The following is a 19407-nucleotide window of genomic DNA, read 5'->3' as shown; positions in this document are numbered from 1 at the left end:
GAGGTCTGTGAGTATTGAATTAGAAAATATTCATTAGCTATTTGAAACATACATGGCACCTACTACAAGTATAATATTAACCTTTAATATCAAGGATGGCGGGAGCCTATGCACTTTGTAAGAGTGAATTTAATAATGTAAGGTGATAACCAATGTTCATGGACCCTGTTCTCCTGCACCCTGACTTTAAAACTCTAGCCTCTATACTAGGTATCATTGATAAGGTGTCTTTCTATCTCTGCTAGAAAAGCTTGGGACAAATGAGATTCCACTTTTCCATCTATATGGGGTGGGGGGAGAATGGCTCTTGCAAAACTAGAACTTTTTCTCCTATATTACTTCTTTTTTTTTAAAGCCATAACACTTTTTTGGAAACAATAATATTTTACATGTATGAGGGTATGAAAATTTTATTTTTATCCTAGGAATCCTGAGTTAAAAGGCTCTACATTGATCAAAACAGATGGAAGTCAACTAAACCATTTATTATTTTCACATGTATTAAACTCTCAAAAGAGATCTCTTACTGGACCAATGGTTACCACTCTTAACAGCAATTGCTAACATCACAGCGGAAAGTGAAGCTTGAAAGAAAAAAATGTCTATGCTAATTTGTTTTCATTTAACTAAATGGAATGAAATTCTTGCAGCCAAAATTTCTTCTGATGCTGAGCCTAGTTCAACCTGAATAATTCTCTAAGGCTATGTTATCATGACAATTGAAATTAAAAACGTTGGCTACATTCTTGACTAGACTATAGATCTTTTACCGATTCTGAGCACGACTTAGATACAAATGTTATTTTACATTCTTGACAGAATCCATTCCATGTGACCACAGGGGCTGAACATTGCTTCCCTTGCACTTTTTTTCCTCTCTCACGCCTCTTCCGCTTCAATGTAAATATTATGAAGCCTCAACTATTTGACTCCACTATGGTGCTAGCCAAACTTAAACGACAGTGATAGTGTGCTGAGCATAGCAACATGGAAGTTTGTGCAGGAAGAAAGAAGTCTGGCCATAAACTGTAGAATGTGCTTAAAAACAGAAATTCAAATTTCAAGTGCCACTCTGGAGCTTCTTTCAAAAAAGACTCTTGGGGGTAATATTAATCATTATCCCATGGTTCAAATGACATCATAGGATGAAGGAGTCTGCTCCGTTATGCATATATGAGGTACCTCTGATTGTTTTTAAAGTCTAATGTGAACTAAAAACACATTGTAGCCAGCACATTTAATTTTTAAATTCATGCATATCCTAAGAGAAATGAGATCCATATGCTTAAAAAAATTCATTTACACTTTGCACTTCACAATGTGTGACAGAGTCTTTTTATATATGTTTTAATGTCTTTGTTTACTTTTGAAAGCATCCATTCTGTGAGAATAAATTCCAAATAATTTGGAGTCAGAACCCAACTGCCATATTGAATCAGTAGGCACCTTTCACACACAACTGATAAGGCTACAAACATTTGGAAAAAACCCATGGACTCCCTCTGGAGCAAAGAAGCATTGTTAAATAAAAAGATCTAGATGGATGCATATGAATGTTACTAAAATAGTAAATTCTAGAGCTACACTTTAAATGTTCTTTTGCCACACAAATTTGAGCATGCGTGGATTTCCTCTAATTAAACTTCAACATATGAAGATCTCACCTACGCTTCAAGCTCCACGATGGACACCTGAGGGGTCAAGTAATTTCCTCTCCTGATGTCCTGAAAAGTCTCTTAGCATCTTCCAAGGGGAAGACTCTAAATGTTAACTCTTCCTGAAGGTACTGCGCTAAAGGCTTCTGTGTTCTTTGTGTCCCCAGTGGCAGGCAGCCAGAGGGAGACTGCAGAAATGGGGGTGACTTTATCTTTACAAAACTCATTTATTCAGTGTACAGCAGGAAGACAAAGGCCAAAGTCCAACATGGCTGCCAACAATCAGCACGCTACAGTCAGCAGGAAGTGCAACAGGCTTTTTGGCCCCCTTGAGGTGAACAGAGTAGGACAAGGCCTCTGTTTCTGGTCTGTTGACCTGACAGGAAGCATGGTCACATGACATTGATCTAAGCCCACTTGGCACATAAAATCTACTTCGAAGCAGTAATGATGGCAACCTGGCCAGTCATTAATCCTCACTGGTTTAGCCATAAAATCATCAAGTACTCTTAAGGTTTTGGTGAATGTACCAGGGCTACCAGCTTTGATTAGTAGCTGACAGTGGCACTCCCTTGATGCTGTTGAAAGTTTCAGGAAATTCCAAGACTAGCATTAGCAGTCTTGACGGCCTCTGTATTTTTCGCAAATCTGATATATAGAAAATATGGTCTGCAGGGCTGTGACATGAATGAATTCACTATAAAATATTGATGGGAATGCACAAAGGACAAGAAGAAAGAAACAATAATAAAACTAATCACGACCAACTGACCCAAAGCAAGTCTCTACTCTTCACATATAATCAAATTTAATCCATAGAAGTGAGGGAGGGAGAAGGGAGTTTTAGTCCCATTAAACAGACAAGGAAACTGAGGCTATTAAGTTTTGTCTAAACTTCCCAAAGCACCACAGTTGCCAGGTGGTAAACTGAGATTTGAACCTAGCTAGCTCTGCCAACTTTTAGCCACCGTATGTACCCCATCCCTTCCCAGACTACTTTCTGCAGATGGGGTGATCCAGAGCTGGTAGGATGAGTTCAATATATGTAAAAGTCCAGGTTAAAAACGGTTAGAGTGGAAAAAATTGTAAGAAAGCCTCCCCCCCCATTTTTTAGGATTTTATCCTAAAATAAATAGAAAAGTAGGGAAATAAAAGTCTTTTTCCTTGCTGTTTGCTGCCTCTCTGTAATACATTGACCATTACTGTAAATGTGAATTGTGACTTTACACAATTAAGAACTTCAAAAATCATTAAAAATGGGTATGTTGCTTAAAATTGAGATTCAAACCCAAATTAATCAAAAACATCAAAATTGCACAAATACAGATAAAAAATCGTATTTCCTAAAAATGTCAGTTTTGAATAGATTGCTTTTTCAAATTCATATTTACTTGTTCTGGATTCAGAGAATTGGATATATGTATCTACCCGAATCAAAGTCAGAAGTGAAACTTATTTATAAGGGGCTCTTGACTTCTCAGCTAACTTATTTGATAATTCCCATGTGGATGAGCCAAAAAATCCATTTTTCACCACAAGCCCAACTAGTCCTCTTTGTTCAGAATCAAAGCGGCTGGCCATCAATTACAATAATAACATCAACAACAAAAGCACTCTTCTTGTAAATGGGTGTTGTTCACAACCTGGACAGGTTCCCCAGAATGATGAAATTTTTTGTAGGTTGTTAGCTTTGTTTTCCTCTTTATCTTCACAGAACAATGTGTGCTCCCCCTGGTGGCCAGAATGATACCTTTGGCTTCTTAGATCATCAAGCTAATCTTTTTACACCTTGTTTGCCTAAGGAACGTTTTTTCTTTTTCTTTTCTTTCTTTTGTTTTAATGTTTCATGGGGTCCTAGGTTCCAGTTTAACTCTTCAAAAAAAATCTACTTCTTTCAATTGACTCAAATACCTCACTCATTTTTTCCTCCAAGAGATTTCTTGTTAAATCCAAACCAACAAGTTAAAGAATTTTCATTCTGTTGTGTGTTGTTTGGGGTAAAAGAAAATCTTAGGGAGCTAAAGCCACATCTACCAGTGACCGGGAGAATTCCCAAAAGTGAACATTATGTGACTGGTCTAAGAAACTGGAGATAATCCATTGGTCAATATATCTCACCAGAGAAAAAGGAAATAAAATGTTACAGGATGGAAATGTAATTTAAGAGCTGAATGAACACTCAATCAGCTTATTTCAACCTTAAGAAGAAAAAAAGACAGTGGAGGCAGCCCAGGTGGTTCAAGGGTAGTGCAGCTGAAATTCCATCAGCCATGAAAACTGTAATTGGGATTCCACTTTTGGATTTGGCCAGCCCAGAAACAGATGTGTGTTCCGACCAAGATCACAGACTGCTTCTCCTGGAGAAGAGCTGTTTAGAGTGAAACAAGGGTTTCAACCAGTTTCAACTCCAAAGAAGAGACTTGCCTAAATTGAGTATAATTGTTCCAAGTGTTTAGAATTCCCAAGTTGGATTCTGACTAAATGTGTGGTTCTCGTTGTAATGCCTTGGAAAAGATGCACTGTGATTCCTCCTTGCTCTGGCCTTAGAAGAGAGAGAGAGAAGAAGAAGAATCCAAAAACAGAAGTTTTTTGTTTTGTTTTGTTTTTCCTAAGTAGAGACCCAACCATTTGACTAGAACTCTCTCAGCCATGGGACATTTCTTCAGTGAATGAGGCTATAGTTCAGACAGCAAGGTCAAGGTGAAGACCAAATACCATTTTGCGCATAATTCCTGCCCATTAAAAGAAGAGAATCAAGTGTTTCTCATTACGTAGCCTGTCTGGATGCACAGTCTTTTCAACTGAGCTCCTCAGGCACATTTTGGCAAGATTCTGAATTCATATTATCCAGCATAACATGGAGCAGGTAGGGTTTCTTTTGAAAAGAAACCCAGGCCAATGTAATTCTAGCTAGGGAAGCTGATGCCAGGAAACCTACAGCGTGCTTTAACCCGAACCACCATTCAATTAAATAAATCCCATCCTCTTTAACAGGAGTCAAGAAACAAGCAAACGGGGAAACACAGTTGTCTATGAGCGAGGTTCATCCATCAGGAGGCTAATTCCACAGGGATTCCAAGTGAATTTGGGACAGGTAAGAAGCAAGCTCGTGCCAGAACTGGATATTTTCATTTTATTCATAGCCAATATTTTTTTCTCCACCCCTTCGCCTCTGTCTCTCTTTCCTGACCTAGACAGATGGACTCCCTTCAAAGGAAAGGAAAATTGTCTTTGCTCCCCATAACCCCAAAGCTTTGAGAGCCCTTTGGTGATCTGGAAAACAAGTCAGAATGTCTTCAAGGAGGACAAAACTCTGTGTTTCTTGTCTCTCTGTCTCCTTCCTTTTGGTTTGCTTCCCTTCCTCTGCCGAAAAGCAGCCACCTTTCCCAGCGAAGTTATTACAATCCATTTGAAGCACTTCCTCCAATAATGAAGGCAACAAAATCCTGCCTTTATTCATTTAAAGCTCAAGGCTGGCCCTCTTTACAAATATTCTGTTTTCAATAAACCCTGTTGATAGGCATCCTTTTGGGAGAATAAAGTGAATGCAGTTGAGCTGAAGCTGCTGGTATGCGAAGATCAGATCTCCAGACCCTATCTGTGTGTATATAGCACAGATCCTTGGTGTGCTCTGTTGAACAACACACATACAAAAACAGATTCTGCTGCCTGCATTTTTTTTTCTGCGAAGGATTCATGAAAGACTGTAACAGTGTTCACCTTTAAGGACAGAGATGAGGACAGGAAGAAACTTTCACTTTTCATTTCAATGTGTCTGTACTGCTAGAATTTTCTAACAATGTACATACATTACTTTCATTCTTTCAAAAGGAAAAAAAACAAAAGCTTACTGGAGTGATTATGTCTTTTTTGTTTATTTCGTTAGTGCTTCTCTGTATTAAAAAGAAATATTATTCTTAAATTAAAAAAATAAAAGGCAAGAAGAAAGACAAATTGCTTTCAAGGAATGATTGTTTCTTAAATTATTCTACCTAACATGGTACTACCTTATTTTATCCTACGTCCCCAATATCTCCACAGATCTATAGGCACAGACACCAAAATTGTAATATTCCAATAGGATCTTCTGAAAAAAAATGTTTAAAATTCTGAGTCCCCCATCAATGGTTAAAATGACTCTCCTATCCTTCATTAACAGGAAAATCCAGAGAGATGAAGCAACACCAGTGTCAGTCCCTCTAGGCCAGGTCACCGTGGGTGTCACTGCACCGGATGGTGCATTTCATACACAAGACCACGGAGGCTCAGAGGTCACAGCCTCCGTCGGTCACACTGCAGTGGAGCAAGGATTTAACCCAAGCTCACTGGGACTTCCCATGGCCCAAGACCTCAAGGGAGAAGGGATGTCCCTGCATATCCCACATGCAATGTCAAAGCCTTCTGGCAGGCTCTGTGACTAGATGCTGCCCATGCTCCATGAAAGCTCACCCCAGGGCCAAGGAACTCTGAAAGGTCCATCTCCAGCCACAGGATATGGGGAACCACTGGGGACAGATTTGGAACATGCTGCCCTTTGCAGGTGGCATTTACAATGTAAGTGTCTTCCATCCTTCCTGGGTAGCTTTTCCCCGCTTTTTCACCCTTAATTCCAGGAGCACAAATACAAAAGTGGAAAATGTCAGGGAAATAGGGATGATGACAATTTGGAGACAGGCTAAACCCAGAGTCTTCTCGTTTCTTCAGAAAGCAGGGGGATGCCTTCCTCCAGGCAGCAAGCAAGGACTCATGAAAATCATGAACATGTAAAGCTCATTTAAGTACATGAGGACAGCTGAGAGGACTAGTGACTTGAAAACATGCTTCCTTTTCATACTTTATTCCTATTATCATTTTGACCAACATCTCTGCAGGGAATGCTGACACAGAAGGCTAAGGACCCCAGACTCAAAGTTCAAGCCCCAATCCTGGCTCTCTGATGAGATGCTGTCACCTAGTTTTTGTACCCAAACCCTGCAATTTATAGTTAGCTGTATGGTCCAGAGAAAAGAAACCAAATAGCTGGTCCTCAATGTTCCTATCTATAAAATGGAACTTTTTAAAGGCAAGAGCCTTTGAAAACCTGGAAACAAAAGTTTCTATTCTAACAAAAGCAGATATTGTTTTGTAATTAATTCCTTCCATGCGTATGACTACAACGAGGTATAATAAAAATAATTTCCCCACTGGTTCCCTCCACTAGTCGGAACAGGCAGCTCCACTTACAAGAAAAATCCTCAATTCAAAAATGTCTTCTGTCAGTTTGAGAAAGCCAAACATGGAAAGGAAAAACAAAACAATTAGCCAGAGACCCCTGTGTAGTTAGAAATCCCTAGATGGTTTGGTAGACTGGGATAATTTTGTTTCAGTTTCAGAACGTTAGTAATGCTCCAGAAAAGTCCTCATTGCTGCTCACTGTCTTTTGCCCACTTTGTTCTTCTAAGAATCAGCCTCCTGTTAGCGTAATTTCTGCACAGTGCTTCTCTTCCCTGGAGTTTCCTGGGGCAGAGCCCTGAAAGTGTTCCTCCTTTGCCTTCCCCTCTACCTCCTGCCCAACCCAGGCTGTGAGTGCTAGTGAATAAACCAATCAAATAATTTCATCTTAATAGTGTTCATGCTGGGAACTGAGGGACTAGAGTAGGTGAGGTCAACCTACACGACACTGCAGAGTGGACACAGACTTGCTCACTCTTACAAAGCGTTCTCCAGATGCTTTCCTTTATTCAAAGGCAGCCATGTTTAACAGGTGATGTCACACTCTCACCAGTGACATTTTTATGACTACTAAATTGCAGTTTTATGTCCAGGGTCCCGCCACCAGTGCGCCTGAACTTGGAAGCTGTGAACAGCTCTCGTGTCCAGCTCTAGAAGACACTTTCTGGATTTTTCTGACCCTCATCCTCTTGCAAACCAAAAGCCAGATTGCACCTTTGTACCCGGAAGCAGTTTGTGGTTTAAAGTAACAAATGTGCTGACCCCTGAAAACCAAAAACAGTGCTGATGCATTTACATTGTGTCAGATTCCCTCCTGTTAGGTGTGGAGGGGTGGGAAGGAGCACCTCCAGGGCGTGCAGTTTTCTAAGTAGAGAAAATACCAATGACCCAATGGCCCCTACTCCTACCCCAATCTTCTTTGGGGTGACATCATCTCTCAGAGGAAGCAAAGAGAAGCTCAGCCAGTAGGCACTGAGAACATACAGATTATCAGACAATATCCTGGGAAAAGAGAGAGAGAACAGGATACTTCATCTGGTTCTATCCGGTTGCTTGGGTTCATTAATATAAAAATATATAATAAAGGCCATGGCCTCTCTGTCCATTTCCTAGGTTCCAGACCCCTCCATTAGGGCTGGGGGCTCCAAGAAGAGAAGACTAGAGTCCCAGCTGCCGGAACATGGCTGTGGTAGAGCCCAGTCTGGGGCTTTCCTGGGAAGGCGTGTAGGTCCGGGAAGCAGTAGGAATGAAGAGAAACGGAGACACTTACTGTAAAAGATACTAAAGAGAGAAGGGGAGCAGGACTCCAGGAAAGGGAGCAGGGTGGGGCAGAATGGGAAGGAGAAAGGGAAGCAGGGAAGACTGTGGGGAGTAAAATTAAAAGGACAGAAGAAAGGCAGGAGAACATGAAGAAGGAAAGGAAGGTAGGATAGAAAGGAGGGAGGAAGCAAAGAAAGGAGAGAGGAAGGGAAGAGGGTGGGAAGGTGCCAAACAACCCTGGGAGAGGTAGGAAAAGACCCTTGAGGCTGGCCGGGCGAGGGAGGCCACATCGGAGCAAGGATCGGGACGAGGGTGCAACAGTCTAAAGCCAAAGTTCAGAAAAGCCTAAAAACCCTGGCCGATGAAGGAAGTGTGGCTGCCGGGCCAGAAGGCCGGGCGAGGCCTGGGGGCCGATGGGGCGGGCCCCCCGCGGGCTGGCTCCGGGAACCTCTTCGGTTTGTTCTGGGTCCCGCGCGCGGCACCGAGACTGCAAGGCCGAGCTGCACTCCCCGCTCCGCCCTCCGGTCCGCCTCTTGCTCCGGGCTCGGGCTCGGGCTCGGGCTCGGGCTCCGGGAAGCGCTGCCCTAGGAGGTCGAGGCCGGGATGGGCAGTCCGTGTAAGCTACTGAGGCCATCCGGGGCCTTGCCGCCTGGGCTGGACGGCTTCCGATCGGCCACTGTGGGAGGAAGCACAGGGGCGTCGGGTCACTGGCTGGCGGGGCGCAGAGTGAGAGACCTGGAGGCCTGGGACGTCCGCAAATGCGGGTGACAGCGCGAGAATCTGGGGTTGACACTATAAGGGTTTGGAAGAAGGAAGCAGGGACCCGCGCCCTCCAAGGGCCCCACGCGCACACTGGCGCCCATCCTTCTGGATCCCCTTAAAGGAGCCACGAGCGAGCACGGCCTTGACCGTTTTGCAAACGTTCCCTGACCGTAGCCCGAGTGCACTTGCCTTTGCCCCGCACCCTCTCAATAAAGGAGGCGATGGACACACAGGTCCGTAGGGCAGCCCGTCAGGGGAGGTTCTCAGATCCGAGACTGCAGGAAAGGAGGCAGGGAGCTGAGACCCCCGCGCCCCTCCTCCCACCGCCACCCAGATCCCAGCCGCGTGCTCAGTCCCGGCGAGCCGCCAGCACATCAGGTCCACTGTCCCCCGAGCGGCTCGGGACGCCCGCGGTGGGCAGGGGGTAACCCAGCGGGAAGCGGGTCACCAAAGCCGCCCCCGGTGGACGGCCCGCGGCGGCCTGGATCCCTTCGACACTGGAGGCGGCCGCGCTTTACGTGGGTGGCCGACTTCGTTCTGCCCCGCGGCCCGGGAATGCAGCTGCTATCCCCACTGCGGGCACAGCAAGCCCTGGGGCCTATGGGCCTCCGGATTAAGTGACAGTGAATTTGCCAGATCAGACGGCATTCTGCGCGTTGCTCTATTATTTAGGGTTTTGGGAAGGGGCCCAAGTTTTGCCTCTGGAAACCAGCAAAGTGACGCCACGATTGCACAACCTGTTTCTCCTTTCCCAGCCCCTGGCCGCTCAGCTCCTCCTGCAGGAAGCTGAAGTTGTTTATACCTAAAGGCACCCATTTTCAGCTTTCTTCTTCTCCCCTGCAAGTCCTCCTGTAAAAGAGGGAGCTCGAAGTACCTCACTTTGGGATCGGGGATAATTGTGGATTTTTTTCCCCTGCAGCTGCCCGCGCCCCAGTCCCAGGCGCAACTTGTGGTAGCTGCGCGGAGCTGCGCGGGATACCCCTGTTCGAGAGCGGACACGTAAGCAAGCAAGCAAGCAAGCAAGCCTGCGCGCCCACACACACACACACACACACACACACACACACACGCAACAACATCTGGTTTCACAGGATTTTCAGGGGGCAGTGACCACGCTGCTCTCCCCCACCTCTCGGCTCTCTTTCCTAAACACAGTTGTGGCTGCTCAGAAAACAAGGTCTTCTGACCCTTGCTTTCCATCCCGTACACTCGCTTCAAGGTGAGGACCTATTTAGAAAACACCAGGGGAGGCAGTTTCTCAGCCATGGGCCGGTTGCCTTAGACGTGAGGGAGAAAATAAATTAGGAAAAATAAACACCGGGGGGCCCAGAGATAGATTCCACCCCACTGTACAGGGGCAACTCCTGTTGCTGCGTTTTTAGTTCTGTCCACACCAGCCCCTCGCCATAGGACCTCTCATCCCCTCCTTTCCCACCCGCGGGGCCACGTGAATAGCTGTGTCCTGGGGGCCTCGGAGGCTTGAGCCAGCGGCTTAGGTTCCCTGTGGGTTCATTTAATCTTAGGAGGCAGGAATGGGGACAAGGGTTTTCAAAATATTGGGACTGCGGTTACAGGGCTGCTGGCACCACGGTTGGGGCCAACAGAGGTGGGGTCTGGGAAGGGGTCTCCCCAGCCAGGTCAAATGAAACCTGGTTGGCTTTGGTGGGTCTCTCAGGCAAACGCCTGCAACCAGTGCTCTCTGGCAAAGAACATTTTCAGGACCGATCCCTCCAGAACTAATTCCAAGCAGAGATAAGTGGAACAAAGCTTCGAGTTGAGTTTAACAAATATAAACATATTTTCTTTGAGGAATATGCAGTATCTTCTAGATTTGATATTTGAAACCTTAGTCTTTCCAAAGCCCCTCTGGGAGGGATTTTAGAACCATGAGATTTTGATGGTTTCTGAAAACACACTGTAAATTGTAAATATCAGTTGTCTTGCAGGAACCTCTGGTGGGGTCTGTCACCTGTCCAGAGGCTGGGAAGGGGTGTGTGGAGAAAGAAGGACCTGCCCTGGCTAGGAAAAGAAATTAGATGAGGACTGAGATTCCAAGAATATCAGGTCCCCTCCAAATGTAGATGAGGTGGAACTTTCCTTTTCTCTCAGGCCCCAAGAATTAAAGTTTCCTTTCACAGATGGAAAATGTAAATCATACTTTCCCACCTACAAAATAAGTAGCCCAGCCTTGCTACCCTTTACTAAGATAAAATTAATAAGTAGCAATGCATAATTTGACATTTGATTTGGCTTCCCTCAGGGTAACAGTTAATGTTCATTTGCACCTGATTTGAAGGATGCATTGAAACAGATGGATGTGAAGATAGACAGATATAATATTGTATGTGTGTTGTGCGTGTATGCACCAGATGATCAAAGTATTTGCTTGTTACTGAGCAGTCATAATATTAAATTGCTTTCAGTAGAAAATTTTTGTTACTGAAAAAAATTCAGTAAATGCTATTCCTACTATTCTTAAAAACAATTAATGATAGCAAATTGTCTTATGGGATAAGTTTCTTTGAAGACAATTAAGTAATGATTAGAAAATTTAAAGTAAGTAATGATTAGAAAAATTAAAAGCAGTGATTCTTATTACTTTGTAATTTTTCAAAGGTGGGGGAGGAGCAAGGAAGGGGCAGGGGAGGGTCTTTGAAGTCAACTTTTCTGCCAGTGAGAAGGGTAAAAGTCCATGGTCCAAATAGGCATGTAATTCTCACGATTTTTATGTTTCTGTTCAAACAGTAACACTTGTATGCCAGCTTGATAAATCATTTTCAGCGATGCGCCTGATTTATTCGATGATCCTTTACTTAGATCTTTAAAAAACTTTGAGGGTCAGGAAATTAAGGTATTAATTTAAGAACTAAAATAGCTAATTATTCCTATGGATTTTGAAAATGAGTGAGACGTTTCATAACAACAAGCAAACACACTGGTAAAAGGAACATGAATGTGAGTCAGGGCCATTGAATGGCCCAGAAAGAAAGTATCTTCTAAAGAAAATCAACCACCGACAGATCCCCCCTCAACTCACTAGAATTAGTTTAAAATTCTGAACTGCGTGTTTTCCCTTTGTATTGCTACCTACACGTCATAATGTGTTTCTAAAGTAGAGTCTGAAATGCCTCAGGACAAAGTGGCTCTGTTAGCAAATGATGGTATTATTCTGAAGATAATGAGTCTTTTTTCTTAAGTCTTCTTTCTCCCTGAGATCAGCCCTGGAGGAAATCATTTCAATTTGTGGATATACTTTTCTAATTCAAATGAACTTGCTTAGTTAAATAATTTTATTTTCGTAATGGAGAAGTTTCATTTCTATTCCTAATTTAGCAGATAACACCTTTCTTGAGGAAGCAGATAGATTTGAGGCTGAGAACAAGACCCTGAGCAAAAGCACAAGGAAGGATTTATGCCTGGGACCCACTCCAGCACTCCAACACCCTGAGCAAAATCTCTTGGACAGATGAAAAAGACCCCCCCCCATCTGTCCTGAAATGTAAAGCTTAAAGTTCTAATTCTCAGTTTTGTAATTTATATCCCAAGACGTTTAATTTCTAGAAAAAGAGAAAAGGGGAAAAAAATTTCCCTCCACTTGACTGATACTGATGGCATCTTAATGGCTTCTCCCTCTCTCTCTCTCTCTCTCTCTCTCTCTCTCATCATGCTATTGCATCTCAGTGAAACCACATGGAAATAAAGCTTTTTGCCTGGATGTCACAAAGAAGGAAGCCCCCTCCTGTCCCCTGACTACCCACCACCACCTACCTTGGCAGGTGTGAGGAAGATCTGGTGGTAAAGATCCTTTTGTAATCTAGAACACCCCTCTGCCCCACACTGCCCTCCCAGTTTGTGCTCTGTCTCCTTCACTGCCAGGGCTGGGACCCCCTCAGGTGACTCCTTCCTTTTCTATAGGGTTGTAGAAGTTGCAAATTTCTGGTCAGGAGAACCTAAATGCAGGAAGGTTTGAAATTAGCAAATCCGGCCCTTGTTCACCAATGAGGAAAATGAAACTCAAGAGCAGGTGAGCGCTTCCTAAGTTATAAGAAAAAGATAGAACCCAGAGGGCAGTGTAAGAAGATGTCCCTCACACTGCTGACCACCGATTAAACACCACAAATCTGTTAGTAGATTTATCAGGGAGTGGATTTATGGAGGGGGAAGAAGGAGGAGAACTTCCAGCTACATTTCCCACAGAAAGAAGGACCCCAAATCACACAGAGTTCAAGAGTCTAGACTTAGGGATACATGATTGAAATGCTCTCTCCATTCCCAAAGCATATGTTTAAGAAAACGAATCAAAGACCAGGGCCAGGAAGGAAGGAAGGAAGGAAGGAAGGAAGGAAGGAAAAAAAGAAAAGAGTGGAGAGGGGAGGGGAGGAGTAGAGTGAGAGGAGAGGAGAGAAACAAAACAGAGAGGCAGTGCCTAGAAGAATTCAGGTGTAGTCCACCACGGAAGGCAAAGCTCTGCAAGCCACAGAGAGGTGAGCCTGGATGATGCTTCTGAATCTTTCTGCAGATGGATAAACTAAGACCCAAAAAGGAGCAATAACTTGGTCAAGGACGCAAAGCTAGGTTCAAATCTAGGAGTCCTGTACGCCAACCTGACCCTCTTCCTTCTATCTCCGTACAAATCAGTCCCCACTCTCCTGGGGACTCTCTCAAACTCTGCCTGCCTTTCTAAGAACAGGGCATACACCTGTTATAAATCAATCTGCTCCGAAAAGCTACAGGCTTAGGAAGGATTTATCCCTGGGACCCACTCCACTCCAGCACCCCAGCTCCCCCTCTTTCTATCTGTCTCTGAGACGTCTCTGCCTCTGACTCTCTCTCACCACCTCCCATGCTTAAACTCCTCCCTTGCACCCTTCCTAACCCTAGGGCCATTCATCCGACCCCTCCCCACCCGCTCCCCTCACCTTCCCGGCTGGGATGCTTGAAGGTCATCGCAGCGGCCAGTTCCCCGCCGTGCACGGTGACGCCGGCCCCGGGTGGCGCCAGCGGGGGCGCCTGTGCTGGAGGCCAGGGCGGGCCCGGGGCGAGGTAGCCGCCGGCCGGTGCGCTGTACACGCCGTGCTGGTTGGAGGCCGGGTAGGCGCAGGCCGGCAGGAAGCCGCCTACCGCAGAAAGGCCAGAGGCAGACTGTAGGGATTGAGGACAGACAATCAGCAGCAGGCAATCCGCCGTCTTCTCCAGCACGCGCAATTACTGAGCGAGGGGATCCTCATTTCCCCCTGCGGTCCATTATCCCCACGAGAGGCCTGGCCTCTCATTTTCCCAGTAAGGACTCTGGCAAAGTGATTTCCACTCAAATTGTTATAAATAATACTAAGAGGTGAGGAGGGTCATGGTGTGCACCAACTGGGATTTAGAAGAAGGGAGCCCTCTCCCATCTGTGGTCCGGGTTCCAGCTTTTTTTTTTTTTTTTTTTTTTTTTTTTTTTTTTTTTTAACAGAAGTATCTTAGCAGAAAGCAAGGCAATTCCCTGGACAGCCAGCCTCCTCCAGACTAGCGCACTTGAGAAAAAGAGAGAAATAACGCGCAGACGCTCCCGGCGGCTGGCCGGGCAGCCAGACACACCAAAACGTTTCCTGGCCCGAGGGAGATTTCTCTTCTCTTTCACTCTCCCCTCATCCGCCAACCCTTCCGCTCCCCCAGTGAAAGACACCTTCTTCGCCTGCAGCTCAGTTACCTGAGTGTATTTAATGTCCGCCTCCAAGGCAGGCTTCTCGAGGCCATTCACTCCTGGAGTGGCCGGGAAGGCCGTGCGGTTCACGCTGGCCCAGTCTTCCATCTTGGGGGAGTAGGCGGCACCTTCGCTCCCAGCCAGGGCCCCTGCGGGGACACAGGATGGATTAGAAGGGGCATCCTAATCTGCGCTGGGCACACACGCGGTCCTCCGGCCCAGACATTTCCACACAAGCCTACAAGCACTCGGCTGGGCTCATATCCTGGCGGGGGCGTAGGGTCCTCCGCAACACCTGAGATACGCAAAAGCTCAGAGAGCGATCGGAGGCGGAGGGTCGGCAGGGAACTGGGTTTCGCTTTCGCTCCTAGCGGGGCAGAGGGAAGAAAGGCTTGCTCCGCGCTCCTCCCAGGCTTCGACCCGCTTCCCGCGAACGGTAAGTCTCTGGAGGTAGGTGGCCTGTAGGGTCGGAGCTGGGTGCACTCAGCCTACGTGCCTATCCGCTGTCCAGAAAAGGGCGACCGGAAAGGTCCAAGTTCAAATCCCCAGCAGGCTTGTGAGAATTATATGGGTTTCTCAGTCTCAACAAATGTCTGGAAGGCTATGCAGAACCGCTTCCAGAGACATCCCAGGTCCCCCAAAAGAGGCAACAACCCAGACATCCGCCTGCGTCCCAGGCACATGTCTGCTCCCGGAGCACGTGTGTGCACAGGTAACTGAGAGAAGACTCCAGATTTGAGCGAAGACCTGATGAGGTCACCTCCCGGCCAATTGTCCACCGATTGTACCATGGGGAACTTTGGTCCAGCAAGTGGCCCAGGGTTTTTGAGTCCCCGAGATAAACAAAGCTATGCCCTCAGAGAAGGAGCCCCCCACTGTTACTTGAGCTAAGCATTCAGTTTCCTTCAAGCCTGCCCTCCTCTGTCTTGGGATAAGGTGAATTTTGCTTCTTACGCATGTCCTGAGTCTGCTCACCTAAGAGCACGCAATTCCCTGGCTGGTTGTTGGGAGCAGAGGACACTGTGAGGAGACTGGTGACTCAGTCCCAGGCCATGTAAGTTCTTTCTGAGCCCCAAATCAATGCCCCAAACCATCCTCCCAACCCCCTTCGCTGCCCCCTACCCCTGCCAAGAAAGAGGAAGGACAGTGTGCTGGGTTAAAATTGCAAGCAAAGGGCAAATCCTTGTGACTTTTCACCCCAGGATGGCTGTAGCCCTGGGGCACTGACAAGGGAGATCCCAGCTCTAGGAGCTGCAGGGCTGCTGGGCCTGCTGGAGATATAGACCACTCGACAAGACCCGCCAGACAGCTCCCCTGTGCCTTTTGACTCAAAAGAGCCTTTGGGCCTGGGAGGAACAGAATCCTCTGGGGAATGCTGAGGGAACCCAAAAGATCTGGATCATAAGAAAGGGTCTCAGGATTGACTCTGTGGTTTGTTTGGCTTAGATCTGCTGATAGGGTTTTGCATACTTTTTGCAAGAATGAAAAAGCGCAATTTCAGGCCTCCGAATTTGTGGTCGGCGATTGCTCTTCCATTTGGGAAATATTTTCCATATTTGTCATAAAAAGTTCAAGATGTCCGAGGACTCCCAAGACCCTCAGTCTCCCTGGCCAGCCCTGAACCCTCCCTTGAGCCAAATTCGGTCTGAGAAGGATGGCAAGTGTGACCCTTTACCCATATGCCCGCCCCCCCCCACCTCCAATCTCCAATTCAACCCCTTCCAGGAACGCTACAGAGGGCCGCAAAACTGACCTGTTTGCTCCATAAACGTCCGAATACCCAGGATGTTGCTGACCGAGTGCGCCGAGGGCCATGAACGGGGTATGCTGACGTGGCCTGCAGTGCCCGGGACCCCGTGGTGGCTGCCCATCTTGGCGCCCGTAGGCGACACAGGGCTGGGGTAGGGATACTGGTAGATATGGTTGTAGGGCAGCGCCGGCTGCGGCGGCGGCTGCTTGCTCGCCTCATAGGGCCCGGGCTGCGCCAGGCTGCCAATCTTATTGCGCAGGATTCGGCTGATGGAGCTCACAGAGGGCACGTTGTACTTGTCGCAGACCCCGTCGGCGAGCAGCCGGTCGCGGATCTCCCAGGCAAAAATGCCAGGGTCGCCCTGCTTATAGTCCCGGATGTGCTTGACCACGTTGGGGGTAGTGACGCGGGGTTTGCTGCCCCCGATGGCCCCGGGCAGGATGGAGCCTGTCTCGTTGTAGCGCGCCAGAATCTTGCTCACACAGCCGTGGGATACGCGAAGCTGCCGGCTGATGTCACAGGGTCGGATGCCCAGCTGCGCCAGCTCCACGATGCGCAAACGGATGGCGTTGGGCAGTGGGCGGCCGTTGACGAACACGCCGCCCAGCTGGTTCACCTCGCCGTACGTCTGCTCTGCGGACGCGCCGGACGAGAGTAAATAGGAGGGAGAGAAAACACCGGCGGGTTAGCCAAGAAGGGTGGCCACAGCAAGCGAGGGGCCGCACCAGGCGCGCCTTGGAAGGTGATCGGCGGGCGGGTCCTCAGAATCTCGCAGTAAGAACAAACGGACCGGGTCCGGGCTCCAGGACTGGGCGCCCGCGTAGGGACTGAAGAGGGGGACGTCGCGCGCTTCAGCCCTGCGTGCCCTTTCTGGACTTTTGACGCGTCTAATTGGCACATCCCCTCCTGCGACACGCCGAACTCCCCCACCCCCAACCCCCGATGGCTTGGGGCGTGCGGAGAACGCGACTTGTCCGGGACCCGGGACCTGCTCTTCCAGGGAGGGCAGGCGAGAGGGAAGGGAGGCGCCGGGACCCAACCCGTCTCGTCTGCCCGCCCTCACCCCGCTTGCCGCTCGCCCCTTACCCATAGCGCACGGGCCAGCCAGCTGCCTGGCGCCGAGGCGGCCGGGGCTGGGCCCGGCAGAGTCCGGGAGAGCTCGGGCGCCGCCGCCGCGGAAGAGGCATAGAGGGAGGGTGCGCGCGAGTTGAGAGCCGCGGCGGCCGGGCCGCGGGCTGGAAACGCGCCGTGCGCCGCCGCCGAGCGCGCAGCCGCCCTCCCCCGGGCTGGGCGCCGCCGCCGCCGGGCGCTCCCAGGACACTCTCCACGCCCGCGACCCCAGACCTAGAGTGAACTTCATCCGATTAGGAGAAATTCGTCTGACCGGGAGGCTGCAGCGTGCGGAGATCAATTTGACGTGTCCTCCACGTCAATCTCGGCAGTCACGCCGGAGACGCTCGAGTTGGCAGCTCATTGGTTCCCGTCACTGCACCCCGGCGCCCCCCTCCCGGGCCTGAAACTCTACCCCCTCCTCCAGCTCTCCTCCCCCCTCGGCCCTCCTCTGCAACCCATCCCCCTACACACACACACACACACACACACACACACACACGCTAACCCCAGTCGGACCTGGGACCTTCCACTCTTTGGCTCCCCTCAAAGCCCCTTACGCCTCCACTTTTGAGAATGATGGGGTAGGCGTTCCAAACTTATGAGTATTTGTTAGTACTACTATTAGTACTAGCACTAGTTTTGGTTTTAGTATTACGACTTCCACTAACATTTCCACTAAGATAGCAGAGGGTAAAAGTTGATCATTGCAAGGTCGTTAGTGCATGGCTGCCTCTACGGCCTGGTTCCCCCAGTAGGGCATGGGAAGAGTCGTGCCAGTGCTCCAGCTCCGGGCAAGGGTGCGTTGTGGTGAGCGTTCAGCGTAGTAGTGCAGGGTGCTTGTTGGGGAGAGTGATTTGTGGTTGAGCAGACTCCTGTGTGTCTCATTTCCGGACAGCACCCCAAACCTGATCTCAGGGAAATCTTTAAAATATATAATTGCCACCCACTCCACTAGGGTAGTGGTGTGATTTCAGTGATGTGAAAAGGGTACATTCTAGATTCTGTCTCTCTGCGGACAGTTCCACTCACCCTCACGCATTTCTGATAGGTGGCACAGGATGCAAGTCGGAAAGTAATTGTGAACTGCTGTGCCCAGGAACAGGGATCCTTTAGTCTGCAGACCCCAGGCTTGTCCTGGTAGTTTGGCCTGTGGGAGGTTGCCCACCATAGCTTCCCTTCTAGGCCTGAAGGATTGTTCCTTTCATCTAGGCCAGGAACCCCACATCCTTGCCTGCCCATGTGACCTAGCCTCATCTTTCACCCAGCAACCGAGGCTTCAGGGGTCCTCGTTAAGTCACTGAATGGTCCTTTCGCCCTTATTCGTAGGGGGGCTTGCACAACCCCGAACTCTTTGGCCTTAGCATTACCCGTCAACTCTTCTCCATTTCTAACTGCGTCAATGCCCAGTTCTGAACTTCCCAGTCTGTGTTGCCAACCATGGCAGTCCCAGAGGGAGTCATGCAGAGAGATCCAAGAAATAGCAGTTGTGGAGCGAGAAACCTCCTGGTTCTGCACCGAACTGACAAGAGGAAGCTGGGACCTGGGAGTTCTGAGCTTGGGGTCAGTGAGCGTTCAGTTCTCAGGATTCCCAGCTCTCCTCAGGAGACAAGAAGATTCCCCTGTCCTCCGTCCCCAAAGATTCTAGAGCTTGGGAGCCGGCGGAGAGCTGCATTCTGAGCCCGAGCAGTGACGCTTCCGGAGCCACACATGGACCTGACCAGCGCAGCCAAAGGAACAGCGGCGATCCTCTTACCCTCCGCTACCGGACCAAAGAGCATCCAGCAGCTCCTAATCAACCACCTGTCGAAATGTGTCAATTAGGAGAGTCTGCACCATATACCCTGGGCTCTCCGGACAGAGAGTGAGGGGCGCAGGCAAGAATTATCCCTGGAAAAGGAAAACCCAGGTTCAAAAGAGGTGAGGACTCTCCCCTCCGGCTGCACAAAACATAGTGCAGCCTTTGGCTCTGG

General features: G+C 48.3%; 1 protein-coding gene across 1 annotated transcript; it reads right to left on the bottom strand.

Moving 5' to 3' along the window:
- Positions 1-8710: 8710 nt before the first annotated feature.
- PAX1 (paired box 1) lies at positions 8711-17684 on the bottom strand. The gene is made up of 5 exons (XM_026487463.3): positions 17411-17684; positions 16328-16957; positions 14581-14723; positions 13808-14030; positions 8711-8802 (listed from the first exon to the last, which is right to left on the bottom strand). The coding sequence occupies exons 1-5, from the start codon at positions 17682-17684 to the stop codon at positions 8711-8713; spliced, it is 1362 nt and encodes a 453-aa protein (XP_026343248.2).
- Positions 17685-19407: the final 1723 nt, after the last annotated feature.

Source organism: Ursus arctos, unplaced genomic scaffold (genome assembly GCF_023065955.2).
Source record: "Ursus arctos isolate Adak ecotype North America unplaced genomic scaffold, UrsArc2.0 scaffold_16, whole genome shotgun sequence".
Taxonomy (NCBI): Eukaryota; Metazoa; Chordata; class Mammalia; order Carnivora; family Ursidae; genus Ursus; species Ursus arctos.
This window is presented reverse-complemented; position numbering and strand designations above follow the sequence as displayed.